Source organism: Meleagris gallopavo, chromosome 25, assembly GCF_905368555.1.
Source record: "Meleagris gallopavo chromosome 25, MGAL_WU_HG_1.1, whole genome shotgun sequence".
In the NCBI taxonomy this organism is placed as follows: Eukaryota; Metazoa; Chordata; class Aves; order Galliformes; family Phasianidae; genus Meleagris; species Meleagris gallopavo.
This window is the reverse complement of record NC_139428.1, coordinates 5,222,370-5,236,724: the sequence shown is the minus strand read 5'-3', so window position 1 is coordinate 5,236,724 and position 14,355 is coordinate 5,222,370. Positions and strand designations below refer to the sequence as shown.

At 52.4% G+C, this 14,355-nt stretch overlaps 3 protein-coding genes across 10 annotated transcripts; 1 reads left to right on the top strand and 2 right to left on the bottom strand.

Moving 5' to 3' along the window:
- Positions 1 to 487: 487 nt before the first annotated feature.
- LOC104914321 (zinc finger and BTB domain-containing protein 8A-like) lies at positions 488 to 4,354 on the bottom strand. Of its 4 annotated transcripts, none has more exons than XM_085208863.1 (4): positions 4,330 to 4,354; positions 2,080 to 3,056; positions 1,083 to 1,252; positions 488 to 878 (listed from the first exon to the last, which is right to left on the bottom strand). In XM_085208863.1, exons 2-4 carry the CDS (start codon positions 3,026 to 3,028, stop codon positions 549 to 551), a joined length of 1,449 nt encoding a protein of 482 aa, XP_085064989.1. In that variant the 5' UTR covers positions 3,029 to 3,056; positions 4,330 to 4,354; the 3' UTR covers positions 488 to 548. The 4 variants fall into 4 exon arrangements, with proteins under 4 accessions (XP_085064989.1, XP_085064987.1, XP_085064988.1 ...); XM_085208861.1 differs by lacking the exon at positions 4,330 to 4,354 and adding an exon at positions 4,112 to 4,244; XM_085208862.1 differs by lacking the exon at positions 4,330 to 4,354 and adding an exon at positions 3,885 to 4,040.
- A 1,737-nt stretch (positions 4,355 to 6,091) lies between these two features.
- On the bottom strand, positions 6,092 to 11,151 carry ZBTB8A (zinc finger and BTB domain containing 8A). Of its 5 annotated transcripts, none has more exons than XM_085208856.1 (5): positions 11,018 to 11,151; positions 8,975 to 9,931; positions 8,385 to 8,554; positions 7,690 to 8,018; positions 6,092 to 7,573 (listed from the first exon to the last, which is right to left on the bottom strand). In XM_085208856.1, exons 2-5 carry the CDS (start codon positions 9,906 to 9,908, stop codon positions 7,444 to 7,446), a joined length of 1,563 nt encoding a protein of 520 aa, XP_085064982.1. In that variant the 5' UTR covers positions 9,909 to 9,931; positions 11,018 to 11,151; the 3' UTR covers positions 6,092 to 7,443. The 5 variants fall into 5 exon arrangements, with proteins under 5 accessions (XP_085064982.1, XP_085064983.1, XP_010721770.1 ...); XM_085208857.1 differs by lacking the exon at positions 11,018 to 11,151 and adding an exon at positions 10,791 to 10,924; XM_010723468.3 differs by lacking the exon at positions 11,018 to 11,151 and adding an exon at positions 10,060 to 10,278.
- On the top strand, positions 10,107 to 11,424 carry LOC146542808 (uncharacterized). The gene is made up of 2 exons (XM_085209037.1): positions 10,107 to 11,166; positions 11,245 to 11,424. Exons 1-2 carry the CDS (start codon positions 10,107 to 10,109, stop codon positions 11,400 to 11,402), a joined length of 1,218 nt encoding a protein of 405 aa, XP_085065163.1. The 3' UTR covers positions 11,403 to 11,424.
- The last annotated feature ends 2,931 nt before the right edge of the window (positions 11,425 to 14,355 follow it).

Below are 14,355 nucleotides of genomic sequence, written 5' to 3'. Positions count from 1 at the left end.
CGCGGGGCGTTGGGGGCAGAACCGTGGGGGGGCGGCTGTTCCTTCTGCCCAACCCCTTAAAACGAGAGCGGAGCGGGGAGGATTCTGTTTTTCTCACTCCTTTCTTAAGAAACTTCCTAAGTGTATATATGTTGTTAATTACACTGTCAACAAAAGTGTTTTATGCTTTCTAGATGCAGGCTTTTGTAAGACTTTCCCAACGCAAATTATCCATAGCTGTGTGCTCGTTTGTTTTTAATCTGTACACTGTAGCACCTTCCTTGTAGAAAGGTTTATATTTTCATTATGAACAGAAGCTCTGAGTAAAGCTCTGTCAAAATGCAAAGCAATTCTTCTAAGCAGTTTGCAGGCAGTAGGTGACTTCTGGGTGATGTTTAGGAGCTGCTGGGTGTTCAGAAGCACAAACCAACATGTTCGGAGTCCATATTTTGCTTCTTGCAACAGAATTTTAGCAGCATTTAATATTAATGAAACTAACAAACCAGAATTAGCTGGTAGAACACGGGCAATTTAATCTGGAATGCAGCAATAAGGAATATACAAATTATCTACCTAAGATTCGGTTTCACCTTCTCATCCGTCTCGCCTGCAGTGCCATCGGCACCACGTCGGACAACCAAATCATACGGCTCCTCCTCCCCTGCGTCACCATCCGACCTCTGATCCTCCTCCAAAGCCCACCTGGAATGTTTGCTCCCCCCAGAGCCGGCAGGGCAGCGTTCTGCGCCCGCTCCTTCAGGGCTGCCCTCGGGGCTGGTCCCTGTCAGACATTTGTGGCACAGCCTGTAGCGCCGCGTTCCCTGCTGCACAACGCAGCCCGTCTGCTCGCTCACCTGGCGCTTGCACTTCCTGCAGATGAGTTTGCCAGCTTGATGTATCTAAAGAGGTTTAGAATTTGAAAGTGTCAGTGTTCGTCCAGTAACATTCCCATCAGAAACAAAAACATCACTGAGCCACTCTAAAAAGTAAAAAAGTTTGCCAATTTAAACAATTGAAGTTGTGGCGACGCTGGTTCTAGCGATGGCTGAGCAGCGGCACCGATGGAACCCCGCGCTTTTTCCCCAGGCCCCGGGCTGCCGTACCGTTTGGAAGTGGTTCCGCAGGTGCTCCAGCCGGGTGAACCTCTTCCCACACGCCTCACACGGGTACGGCCGCTCCCCGGTGTGGCACCGCAGGTGGCGCTTCAGGTCAGCGCGGCGCTTCACCGTGTGCGTGCAGAACGGGCACTTGAACCGCAGGCGAGGCAGGGCATCTGTTATGGGGGAACACAGCTCACGCATCAGTGGCTTTTTGTAATCGTTCTGCTATTTCTAAGCTTAAATCAGCAGCAGTTCATTTTTCCTTTGGTTTGTCACTGAACAGAAAAAATCCAAACCTATAGTTCCCCCCCCCCAAACTACTAATTATTCATTGAGTATACTTGGGATTTGATGGTGTATTCTGTCTTCTCCATGTACTTTTTAGACAGACATATGATCACAAGTAATTACATTATGCACTGTCATCTGACTCTTTCAGCAAGTAGTACTTCATAAATATTTACCATCTCTGCGATATATTAGGATGCATAACATCGTAACCTTGTGCCACTGTAATAAGCTATAAGCATGCTAAGTTAGTTTCCAATATGATGTGCATAAGAATTCATCAGTTGATGAACTGCTGTCAGTTCATCAGGAGCTGAGACATTTTATGTAGTGTGACCACACCATCTCCAAGTTTTGGTTTGGACCTCACGGAAATGCAGTATTGTTCCAGTGACAGGAGAGCAGAGAAAACCACAAGAGTGATTCAGTCCCTCAGCTCCAAGTCAACTGCAGCTCTCCAAGCTTTGTTTGGCTCAATTTGGGGCCAAATAATCAGACAGCTCTTATTTTAACCTCACTCAATACCTGGGTTAGGCTCTGATTCTAATTCTCACCCCTTGTTTCTGGCCTTAGAGCCTTACATTCTGCTAGGCACTACAACAGAGCAGATCAAGAAGGCAACCAACAGGACATCAGTTAGAGCTTATTAAATTCTCTCATCTCACTTCCTCTAAGTAACGACAGACTTTGCAAAATCAAATGTACTGTTTACCTTCATTCCAACTACTCATAACACCTAAAACTGTGGGCACTGAGCTGTACAGTTCTTCTGCTTTTAATTCCATGAACTCAGAAGTTTGTGCCAGTTCTTCCAGCTGAGCCACAGACCACCTCTTGGGTGTCACTTCTGATTCCTGGTCATATCCATCATCATCGCGATCAACGTCATTCTCGGCATCAAATTCAGCCTCCTCTTTAGCTCGAGAGCCATGGCTGCAATCTGACGCGTTACAGCCCTCAGCCCCAGCTTTACTTGCTCTGCACTGCACAAACTCACGTGTCTGTGACAGCCCCAAGTGCTTCCGGCGCTTCCTGGCCGAGCCCTGCTTTCTGCCCCTCTTTGAGAGCTGCGTTTCTGCCCGCTGAAGGATCACCTGTGAGGACAGATAAGTGCTGTAACTGCTCCAGGAATTCTCATTCGCCACATCTGCCTTTTCATCTGGAATGGAATAGGAGCGCCTTGGGTTGCTCTTTGCTTTCCTCCTTGAACGATAAAGCGATGCGTGAGCGGGTTCACCGTTTGTGCTTTTGGCTGAAAGGCCCAGGTAGTGATCCTTCTCCTTCTCATTAATATCCAGAGACGACTTAATGAACGTCTTACAGACATTAAGGATGTCTGTCATCTGCAGGTAGCTGGCTGCCGACATGACCTCTATCACGTTTTGACCCGTTAGGGGCAATATTCCTGAGTACACAAAGTCCAGGATAACCATAAACGTCTCTGGAGAGAAGACCTCGAAGGTGGCTACAGTGGGCTGGCTCGTGTCCTTGGAGCTCTGCGAGAGGAGCATCTTGAAGTACCCGCTGCTGGCAAACAGCACATTTCGGTGTGCTTTGAACACCTTCCCCTCCACCAGGATGCTGCAGTCGCAGAACAAGTCCTGCTTCCGTTGTTCATTCAGCTGCTCCAGGAGCTGAAACTGGTGGGACGAAATCTCCATTCCAATAAGGGAGCGCCGGAAAGTTCCTCTAAAGCACAAAACAAACGTAAGCATGACAACGCAGAACCAAATTGATGGGTGTGAATCCTATTCTAAGAGATGAGCCCTGTATTTTAAAATATTAAAGCTCTGCATATTATCAATACCTAACACAGCTACAACTCCGCACACATCTCCGCACCATTCAGTAACAGACCGCAGGAAATCAACTGTGAAAGAGGCGAGGAGATCGGTAAGAATAGCGCGCGTCCTCTAAGACTGCGTCCACGGGAACGTGAGCGGCTCAAAGGCCGAGAAACGGAGCCGGGGCGGCGGCGGCGCGGGCAGGGAGCGACGAGGGCTTCCGGCTGGGCGCTGCCGAACCTGAGCAGGGCGAACCCGAACCGCGCGCGAAGGCGGCGGAGCGGCGGCGGGCGGCCGCATCGCATCCCTCCCGGCCCGGGCTGCCCCGGCATTGGCCGCTGCCGCCGCCACTCAACGCGCCCCGCCCGTATCGGCCGCCGGCAGCCCGGGACGCCCGGCGGCGCTGGGCCCGCCCGCCAAAGAGCGGAGCCGCCGCCCGGCACGGCGCGCCGCCGCCCCGGGGATCGCGGAGCAGTGCCCGCCGCCGCCGCCGCCGCTCTCGGTTCGCCTGGGCTCGGCTCGGCGCTCGGCTCGGCGCTCGGCTCCGTGCGGGGCGCGCCGCCCGCTCCGCCCGCCGTTCCGGAGCCCCGGCTCCGCTCGTCCCCGCCCCGCTCCCGCTCCCGCCGCCCGCCGCCCGGCTCTCGGCGTGGCCCGAGCCGCCCCCGGCCCCGCCGCCCGCGCCCGCCCCGCACGGCGGAGCCCCGCTCGCCCCCCGGCCCCGCTCGCCGCGCACCCGCCGCCCGCTCCCGCGCAGCCCTTTGTTGCCGCGCCCGGCTTCTCGCGGCCGCGCCCGGGGCCGCAAATGGCGCCCGCGCGGCGCCGCCGGGGCTCCGCGGCCCGCCCGGCTCCCGGCTCCCGGCGCGACCGCCCCGCGGGCCGCGGATCCGAGCGGCGTCCCGCCCGCGGCCCCGCGCCGGGCTCCCTCCGCCCCGCCGCCCGCCCCGAGCCGCCGCCGCTCACCGCCGGGGTTCCGCGGGCGGCCGCCGCTCGCTCGGCCGCGACGGAGGGGCGGGCGGAGGATGCGGGGTTCCCGGCTCCCGTCGGGGCACGCTCGGCGCCCCGCTCCCGCAGCCCCGAGCCCTGGAAGCCCGGACGGAGAGAAACAAAAGGTATTTGCTGACGTGGGCGTCGGACAGAGACGCCCGAGGGCTGGGGACACAATTAAAGGGGCAACGCACCGATTGCAGGCGCAGCCCAGCAGCTTCCTCCGCCTGACCGCCCTGCAGCCTTCGCTGCCTTCCTCTGCCACCCACGTGCCGCTACCTGACCGCGTATACCGCTATTGTTAGCGGCTGGATAGCTTTCGTGTGTGGAAGGAAGGCGCCACCTGAATGGGAAATATTTGTAGTTCTGTAGAGCAGGATTTATTGCTTTACTCGATAAGAGTATTTTTATAACAGGAAAGTCTTGCGTTCAAACAATGGAGGACATCCAAAAGCAAAGGACTGCAGATGGGTGTGTGCTGTTGAAATTGAAAGGATCCTGGTGCTGACATTGATTCAGCTGTAGCCAGGTGGCTGGTCAGGCATTTTTGAGTTTCCATAAGGTCAAAGTGAACAATAAATAGAGCGGAAGGTACGGTGCTGTTTGCCCAGGAGTAAAGAAAGGATTCAGTGTGCATCCTTATCTGATTGAGTCCTCTTCTCCAGAGACTGTGGTGCTCACATCTATTTTCGTAGCCCACAATAAATGAATGTTTTTGCCTTTTTTTCTCATATCTGGAGTAGTTTATATCCCAAACTGGGGTGTATCATACAAAGTGTCATTTGTTTTGAGCTTTTGTGGTGGGTTTTTGTTGTTTTTTTTTATTAATTGTGAAGGCAGCTGAAAGCCAGTCTTCCTGAACCTTGGAGATAAAAGCAAATGCCATTTTTGGGATAGTAAATACAACATTTTAGATAATTTAACAGAAAACAAAAATTGGGGGTGGATGTATGCAGTAATGGAAGGAAAAAAGCAATTCAAGTCTCACATAAGCCATAGATTTACATGGCAGGTAGAATCCTGTATGAAACACCTGAATTAGGGGAAAGATGCATGTATTTGGATTCAGTGAATCAGTCTTTGAAAGGAAGGCAAGAAAAGCTGCTAGAAAACAAGGCAGTTAAAGCTGAGATGTGAAATGGAGGTTGATGAATCTGTGTCTGTGCTGCTGACCACGGTTCTGTGAGCAAACAGTGAACATTTCCAGGCAAACAGAGATGGTCTTCCAATGGCAGAGTAGAGATGGAGAAGAGACAAAAGCAGAGGACTGCACGGAAAGCAGAGGTATGAAAGGTGTGTCCTGAAGCTGACATTCCCCCATGTTCATCAGAGCAAACAAATGGAAAAGCAGAAGACAGAGTGGCTTATTAAAAACCAGTGACGAATCAAAAATGCAGCAAGAAATAGCAGCTAAGAGCATTCAAAGCAATCAGAAACTGATGAAGATGCAAAAAGTACAAAAAGTACAAGGAAAAATGAAAGAAACAGCAAAAAACAAAAAGGAAGGCGGTGGGGCATGTGGGGAATGGGGGTGTCCCCAACCCCCCCCCAGGAAGAAAGCAGCAGATTTATCAGCCTAGGTTTTGTCTGCCCAAGTCTGAAACACCTCCAAGCACGGCTTGGATCTGTGGGGCTGCAACTGGAACCTTCCAAACTGTGAGCTGGGTGTGCAGCAGAAACAGAGCTGCAATGTACCAATATTAGCAGGATTCCAAACGGTTCTGTTCAGCCTTCTTCAGCATCTGAGGGTAAAACGAAATGTCTTTCGTGTGACTCGACAAAGCTCCAAAAGCAATATTCAGATCAGCTCCTGAGAAGTGAATTAAATTCCTGGTAACAGCCCGTTGCGGTCTTTGCTTTCCCTTTTTGGAAAAAAAATGCTATTTCTGCTAATGAATGGCGTGTGATCCTAAGAGGGGCGTGAAGGAGACAACCACAAGATGCAACGCAAGGAGATTAAAAGAAAATAAAACAGTATTATTTTAATTTAGAGGAAAACAAACAAAATATATGATTGGATATGTAAAATGAAGAACATGGAAAATATAAGGCACTTGTCCTGTAATAGAAAAATAAGGAAACAACAACTGAAATTAAAGCCGTAGATGTAGAATGGTCATCTTTTTAAACACAAAACAGGTGTGGGAATTGCAGTGTAGAGCTACAACTCCAAGCTTAATAAGACGCTTTAAAATCAGCTACAAACATTTCGGTATGGTGCTGAGCATAACAAAGATGTACAAAGCAGTGCAGCCCTGCTTCACCAGGGCAGTCAGTTAGAGGTTACATACATATATATCGTTTGCCTGCACTTAGTGTCTTTTTATGGGCAGATTGCTCCGTTTGCCCATCGTAGCCACTTCATGTCTGTTTTTTCCTAAAGAATCTCGTCCTCCTAAGCCATCCTCAGACTTACAGTACCTGATTACATTGAATACCGATCCAGAAATCCCTTTGCTTCTAAAAACTCCCTGACGTATACAAAAGTGTCGTTTTGCTGTTGGCAGTTAAGATTTCAGGCCTGGATTGGCACTTTCCCCCTTCCCTTCATGCACCCCCGGACACAAACAGGGATTTCCCAGCCCTGCTGCCCAGGCTGTGGCAACAGGAGGCGTTTCTGTAAGCAAAGGGCAGCTCTCAGCTGTGTCAGAGCTCAGCCCGGCTCTGCAGCCTGCCCACATCCTCGTATGGCCTTCCTGAGCTCAGGCAGATCGGGGCCTCCTCCCAGGTTGGCATCACCACAGACTGAGGCTGCGCTCCATCCCCTCGTCCAGATCATCGGTAAAGACGCTGCCCAGAGCTGCCCTCAGTGCCGACCCCTGGGGAGCCCTGCTGGTGCCCGGCTGGGTGCAGCTCCATTCTCACCGCTCCAGGCCGGCCAGCAGCTTTTTACCCCGTGAGGAGCGCAGCCGGCCCAGCCTCGGCCTGCAGCTTCCCCACAGCGCTGACAGACAGGGAGAGGCTTTGCTGAAGCCCAGCTAGATTTCATGCGCAGATGTTTGCATTAAAATAAAGTACTTTACAAATGGCTATAAAAACACAACGCAGTCTGAGTGAATAAATTTTACATGAAAATGCTTTTCCAGTTAAACATTTTTATATGCTTTTTCTTAATTCTTTGCCTAGCTTTTCTAGTCATAATATAATATGAAGACTTAATGAAATTTCATGGAAAATTATCTTTATTTCTGAATGCTGAAGAGTAATTTACATCGGTGTGCAACTTTTTTGAGTATCAGACCTTACCTCTTCGAAAGAGGTTTTGAGAAGAGACTCACTGTCTGCTGTAAAACTTATCTTGTAGTACTTCAGCTTCTGTGTTCAGCCGTTACTCCACTCAGGAGTGGATTATTTCTAATGAAGCAAAGTATGGGAATGTTGATAGCGAAACTCAGGATGGACTCAATGACATGTCCATGAACACATGCAAATCTGGACCTGTCCAAGAGAAACCAAGAGGTCTTTGTAGATGACAGGCTGGTGGAGGGCTGGTGGGCAAGACAGGATTCCCACGCAAAAGGAACTCCATGCACCGGTGTTTGTCTCACAACTACCTAATATTTGGTTTTACTTCCTTCTCCTCTGCTTCATCCTCACTGTCATCAACCTGCTGGATGACCAGATCGGATGACCCATCCTCCACGATCTCCACATCAGATTTGTTGTCTTCCCCGTAGTGCCACCTGGAATCCTTGTCCCCATCTGGAGGAAATTCAAGGGGTGCTTCAGCCTCCAAGTCAATGCGAATGCTGTCGATGCCGGCCTCAGCCAGGCACTCATTGCAGAGCCTGTAGCGCCTCGTCCCCTCCTGCACCACCTGCCCCGTCAGCTCCGTCACGTGGCGTTTACACTTCCTGCAGATGAGCTTACAAGCCTGATGAATCTGGGGAAATGGAGATGAATACATTTATCTGGTAGCAGAGAGAAAGCGTTTTAAGACGACAGAAAGTAAAGCTAGAGTGCCATCAGCGGTAGCATTAACTCACTCTGAGGGGCAGTCAAACACCGCTCATGAAACATCCCCAGCAGCTCTAGTTGTGCACTTCATCCCAATCACAGAACTCACACAGCGCAGTGCCCGTGTGAGCCAACAAACAAATGCATCCCCTTTCACAGGAATTATGCTTCAAACCAAATTAGTTATCTATTACCTCTTCTTTACGGGAGTCAATATAGCGACCAGACAGGCTGGTGCTGTTTAAGCAGACCTACACACGGAGCGCAGCGCGCGGCGAGCAGCTGTACGCACTGTGCGGAAGTGGCTGCTGAGGTGATCCAGCCTGCTGAACCGCTTCCCACACGCCTCGCAGGGGTACGGCCGCTCTCCTGTGTGGCACCGCAGGTGACGCTTCAGGTCGGCCTTTCTTTTCACCATGTGAGTGCAGAACGGGCACTTGAACCTCATCCTGGGCAGATCATCTGTTAGGGGATAATCTGGTTGTAAAAAGAAGTCATAGCACGTCCACGCCTTATAGTTACCGTAGTTACAGAAAGCAACAGAACAGGATAGGAGATCGCTTCTATTCAAAAAACATGCAGTAGGTCTCTTCAGATGCAGCCCTTGTGTAAAGTACACAGGAGTGCAACGAGGGAAAAGGAGCCGACCACTAGCTATATTAAAGGGAGCTTAAAAAACCAAAAAGATCGTGACCATATAGCTGCAAAGACACTGAAAAATATGTACTTCATCTATTCATCATTGTCAAAGAGAAGATCTCAGCTTTCCAAGTTACATTTATGGAAAACACAGAGCATTCCTGGTTAGTGCCCGCCCTCCAGCAGTGCAGCTCCTACTGGCACAGCAGGCAGCTAACAGGCAGCACGAAGACTCACTCCTACCTTCAGCCCAGCCGCCCATCACACCCACAATGGAGGGCATGCCGGGGTACTGCTCGTCTGCTTTGGGAGACCTGGATTTGCTGGAAGGTCGGGGCGAGTCGCGCTCCTGCTGCGGCACGGCCAAACTCCTGGAGAGCACGTCAGAGCCCTGGCTGTACGGATACCCCACGTGAGGAGATTCCACTTCTGGCTCAATCTGGACCTGGTCCTCAGATTGGGAAATGTGGCCGGCAGGCTCAGCAGCCCGGTCCTCGAGTTTGCTCGACTTATAGTGAGGAATGTCAGAAGGCTGCTGCAGTCCCAGGTGCCGGGATTTCTTTATGGAATCCTGCCTTTGCTCATGTTTGGACGGCTGCTGCTGCGCGTTCCTTTGAGGAGCTGGATAGTAGTTGAAATTGCTCCAAGTGTTTCCCCTCACGCACGTCCCCTGCTCTGGATTCGAGTGCGAATGCGAGGGGCTTTCTGCCCTCCAGCCCGCGCCGTACGGGCACGGCTGCTCCCCGCCATTGGAATTCACCTCCTTGTCCGAAAGGCTGAAGTAGCGATCCTTCTCCTTCTCACTGATGTCCAGCGACGACTTAATGAACGTTTTGCACACACTGATGACGTCGGTCATCTGAAGGTAGCTGGCAGCTGACATCACTTCGATGACGTTCTGACCGGTGAGAGACAGTTTGCCCGAATACACAAAATCCAGAATAACTGTAAAAGTGTCAGGAGAAAATGCCTGGAAAGTGGCTGTCGTGGGCTGAGTCATTTCCTTGGAGCTCTGTGAGAGGAGCATCTTGAAGTACCCGCTGCTGGCAAACAGCACATTTCGGTGTGCTTTGAACACCTTCCCCTCCACCAGGATGCTGCAGTCGCAGAACAAGTCCTGTCTGCGCTGCTCATTGAGCTGCTGCAGGAGGTGAAACTGGTGGGACGAAATCTCCATTCCAGAACAGCTGCGGTGTCCCTCTAGGAAACAAACAAACAAATTAGAAACTCGACTTCTGCATTGAGCAACTCACTAAGGACGGCAGACCCGATTTTACGGATATTTTGAAAAATAATCTTATTTAAACACACAAATATGTTTCAATTACAATATCCATATATCCACGACCACGCATTTCAGTTCGAAAAGGATGGAATGAGTCCAACTAAGGCCGTCCCCGTTATTTGGCAGCGACGTCAGGGCTCCAATTGGGAGGAATCGCAACCCGAGGATGCAGGAGGTGAGAAACGGGCCGGAGCCGCGCGGCCCTCAGCCGTTCGCCGTCAGGGCGAGGAGCCCTCGAGCGGCTGCGGCCGGAGCCTCCGCCCGTGCAGAGCTGCCGTTCCCGCACCGCCTGAGGGACCAGAAACGGGAACTCGGCGACCGCGCGGCTCCGGCCGCATCGCATCCCTCCCGGCCCGGGCTGCCCCGGCATTGGCCGCCGCCGCCGCCACTCAACGCGCCCCGCCCGCATCGGCCGCCGGCAGCCCGGGACGCCCGGCGGCGCTGGGCCCGCCCGCCAAAGCGCGGAGCCGCCGCCCGGCACGGCGCGCCGCCGCCCCGGGGATCGCGGAGCAGCGCCCGCCGCCGCCGCCGCCGCCGCCGCTGCTCTCGGTTCGCCTGGGCTCGGCTCGGCGCTCGGCTCGGCGCTCGGCTCCGTGCGGGGCGCGCCGCCCGCTCCGCCCGCCGTTCCGGAGCCCCGGCTCCGCTCGTCCCCGCCCCGCTCCCGCCGCCCGCCGCCCGGCTCTCGGCGTGGCCCGAGCCGCCCCCGGCCCCGCCGCCCGCGCCCGCCCCGCACGGCGGAGCCCCGCTCGCCCCCCGGCCCCGCTCGCCGCGCACCCGCCGCCCGCTCCCGCGCAGCCCTTTGTTGCCGCGCCCGGCTTCTCGCGGCCGCGCCCGGGGCCGCAAATGGCGCCCGCGCGGCGCCGCCGGGGCTCCGCGGCCCGCCCGGCTCCCGGCTCCCGGCGCGACCGCCCCGCGGGCCGCGGATCCGAGCGGCGTCCCGCCCGCGGCCCCGCGCCGGGCTCCCTCCGCCCCGCCGCCCGCCCCGAGCCGCCGCCGCTCACCGCCGGGGTTCCGCGGGCGGCCGCCGCTCGCTCGGCCGCGACGGAGGGGCGGGCGGAGGATGCGGGGTTCCCGGCTCCCGTCGGGGCACGCTCGGCGCCCCGCTCCCGCAGCCCCGAGCCCTGGAAGCCCGGACGGAGAGAAACAAAAGGTATTTGCTGACGTGGGCGTCGGACAGAGACGCCCGAGGGCTGGGGACACAATTAAAGGGGCAACGCACCGATTGCAGGCGCAGCCCAGCAGCTTCCTCCGCCTGACCGCCCTGCAGCCTTCGCTGCCTTCCTCTGCCACCCACGTGCCGCCCGGGAGGGGATGCGATGCCCCGGTTGTTTCCTTCGCACACCTTTATGTATAACACGGGCCTGGATGACCCAAATCCTTCCTTAACACGTTTGCAGCTTCCCCAAGATGAGATGAAATTTTTTTTCTTCGCATCTCAGTTGTCTTCGGAAAAAAAGCATAAGGTCTAAAATCCTGCTTCCTCGACCTCTTGGCTTCTCTCACTCGAAGTCTGAGATCCTTCACCATCCTCTTCTCACCACCAGCACCTTTCCCTCTCTTTACAGCCCACTTATTTGTTAAAAACATTTGTTTTCCCGTGGGAGCCATTCTGCTTTAGCTGTATCCTCTGTGTCCTTTTAGCCTTCCCTTGCATAAACCTCAGACATTCCATCTTGAAACAATTTACGTTCCTTTCCTCACCACAGCAAAAGCAGAAGATATCTAATGACTTTTTTCTCTGATAGTTACAAACATTCCCCTTGTCTCTCATGTCCTCATATTCAATTTACATCCATTTATGTTGTATCATTTTTTTCACCAGTTTCATTCCCCTTTTTATCAACTTCTGCAGTTTTCTAAATTCTGCCTCCTTTGGGATTTTGCTGTGCATGCCACACTTAAAATCTTTCCTGACACCTATTGTGTAATTCTCCTTTTGTGCCTGACCAGCTCCAATGAATCATTCTTGAACACGAGAAAGTGCCTCAAATTTACACAGCGTTTTACATGGATTTCTTCACCATTCAGGACAATGGTGTTAATTATCATCCAGAAACATCTGAATCTGATGCATCTACGTCTGACCAGCTCCTTCCAGCCATCCAGCACTGCTGGTTCGTGCCTTTCTCTGAGCAGCATCACCTGAGTGCCACGCAATTCATTTGGACTTACATCCAAGTCAGAGCAGTGCGTTGGCTGAGCCCATAACAGCCAGCACAGCAGTCAGGGACAGCCCTCCTCGCCCTCACCATTCCTCATCCAACACTTGTATGCAGCTTCTGAGCTTTTACCATCAATTAATAGTGCATGTTGAACCCTTTATGCAACCCTCGCATCCCTCAGCTCACACAGTATATGCAGGAACATGTAATCATCCAGAGGAGAAAAGGGAAATGATAAAATCCAGCACAGCTTTGCATGAATGCCAGTGGAGTGTGAGACAGCGAAAGCAGGAAAAAAATGAAGCAGGTGAGATATGGAAATCTGTAAAATCTATAAAATGTATAGGAATCTGTAAAATCACATCAGGATCAATAGGAAGTGTCTGTTAGCTGCTGGTTCTGGTGCGAGGAAGCTGACAGCAAATACAGCGACAGCAGTCAGCAGCATCAGAGCAGGCAGATGTGGTTCCTCACCTAACATAGGCAGGCACTGGAATTCCTTGTCACAGGCTGTTGTGAAAGCAAAACGTGAGCATTACAGGGGTGTACGAGGCAATGGGGAGGCTGGAGTTACTTGCCCTGCACCTCGGGGAGCCCCCAGGTCTGTAAGAGGAGCATTCAGGCTCAAGCTCTGCTAAATGCTTCTCTGTTCTTCCACAGAGCAGGAGTTCTGATTGCTGCAATGAACAGATGAACTCGTGTGGCTGCCCTGTGTGAGAGCTCAGCCTGCGATCCCTGAGTTCACAAAGCCACTGGACAGTGGCTACCAGTCCTCTCCATGCCTGTCAGCTCCACTGAGTAGCACCACCTTTCTGTGTAACATCCTACATGATTTTTCCCCTCCTTCCATATCCCAAAGAGTTCTTGTACTGAAAAATTCCTTCTGAAAAGAAGAGTTTGTGGGTGTTTGTTCTGCTTGGCCCAGCTGATATTGCACAAACCAGGTCCTTTCCCCAGGGTACCAGAGGGCGCTGAGCTCAGCACTTTTATCAGCACAGGCGGGAGCTCAAGGGTTCTCCATCTGCTAGAAAGAGGTAATAGAATTTTAAAGTAGGAAAAAAATGCAGTGATATCTCGAGTAAATTAATCAGAAGTTCTAAACCTGCTGCAAGTGCTCAGAATGCTCAGCATGCTTCAGGAAACTCGCCCAGAAATTTACCCAGCAGCTGGGAACGGCCACGGAGCAGAGCGTGGGTTTTCTCATCCACCAGGACTCGTTTCAGCCCGTGCTGCACAGTAACACACCACAAACGTTGATTCCAGAAGCACGGCCAGTTGTTTAATCTACTGCTCTGCATTTCTACATTTCAGTTACCGTTCGTAGCCAAGAAAGTTCCACTTGAAGCTGAGATACAGCTGGGAGAGTTTATCCAATGGAGGTGACTTAGCAGCTGGGTGGAGGTGTTCCAGCTGCAAGGCTGAGTCTGCTTTGTAGAAAACGACTTAAAAATGACTTTAAGAGTCATTGTTAGTGCTGATACAAACACTATCAACAATTCCTGTACTGTTTTATTCGGGTTTGGTACCCAAGTATAAAAGTATAATCAAGTAGCACCAGTGAAGAGGTTTAAGCTTTCCTGGAAACTCAAGTTCCCAATCCTGTGCCAACAATGGAAACTGCTTTGGTGTATTTTTCACTTCCAGCTCAGCTTCCCATTTCTGGAACTGTGAGCAAATTCCTGTGCAGCTCATTTGCACAGGAGTGGACATTTCTGAGTCCAGCTCTTCTCTGAAGTAACGCTGGCAAATCTACTCTCAATTACATTTCCAGCTTAAAGAATCTCACAGCTTTGCTACCAAGTCTGGTAATTAATTACTGCTCTCCCTTTCAATGGAAAACCAGAAAAAATTGAGTCCACTTACTGGGAGATTAACATTTAACACTTTATGTTCTTTAACTATAAAAGAACCGCACTACATACAGCATTCACATTTAACATTCGACCAAGAGAATTCAGCAATCCACCGCTTAGGAAAAAAATAAAAGAGAGAAAGCAGGTAAAGATTTGATCCCACCCTCAAGAAGGGTGAATTCCCTGCACGTGGGGCTGCACCCCGCTGCTCTCGGGGCTGTTTTTGGGCTTCCAAACCAGCCCGAATTCAAGCAGCCCGTCCCGCTTTGTTGGCCGGCGGGCGGCTCAGGAGCGGAGCTGGGTGCTTTGGGTTGGACCAAAACA

Coding starts and splice junctions, on each gene's coding strand:
- ZBTB8A (XM_085208856.1), bottom strand. CDS start 9,908: ATGGAGATTTCGTCCCACCAGTTTCACCTCCTGCAGCAGCTCAATGAG. Junction 8,555..8,974: donor GATGGGCGGCTGGGCTGAAG/GTAGGAGTGAGT, acceptor ATCCCCTAACAG/ATGATCTGCCCAGGATGAGG. Junction 7,574..7,689: donor GAAGTAAAACCAAATATTAG/GTAGTTGTGAGA, acceptor TCTCTTGGACAG/GTCCAGATTTGCATGTGTTC.
- LOC104914321 (XM_010723465.4), bottom strand. CDS start 3,212: ATGGTGCGGAGATGTGTGCGGAGTTGTAGCTGTGTTAG. Junction 3,057..3,174: donor CGGAGTTGTAGCTGTGTTAG/GTATTGATAATA, acceptor TTTGTGCTTTAG/AGGAACTTTCCGGCGCTCCC. Junction 1,253..2,079: donor TATGAGTAGTTGGAATGAAG/GTAAACAGTACA, acceptor CCCCCATAACAG/ATGCCCTGCCTCGCCTGCGG.
- LOC146542808 (XM_085209037.1), top strand. CDS start 10,107: ATGAGTCCAACTAAGGCCGTCCCCGTTATTTGGCAGCGACGTCAGGGC. Junction 11,167..11,244: donor CGGACGGAGAGAAACAAAAG/GTATTTGCTGAC, acceptor CACCGATTGCAG/GCGCAGCCCAGCAGCTTCCT.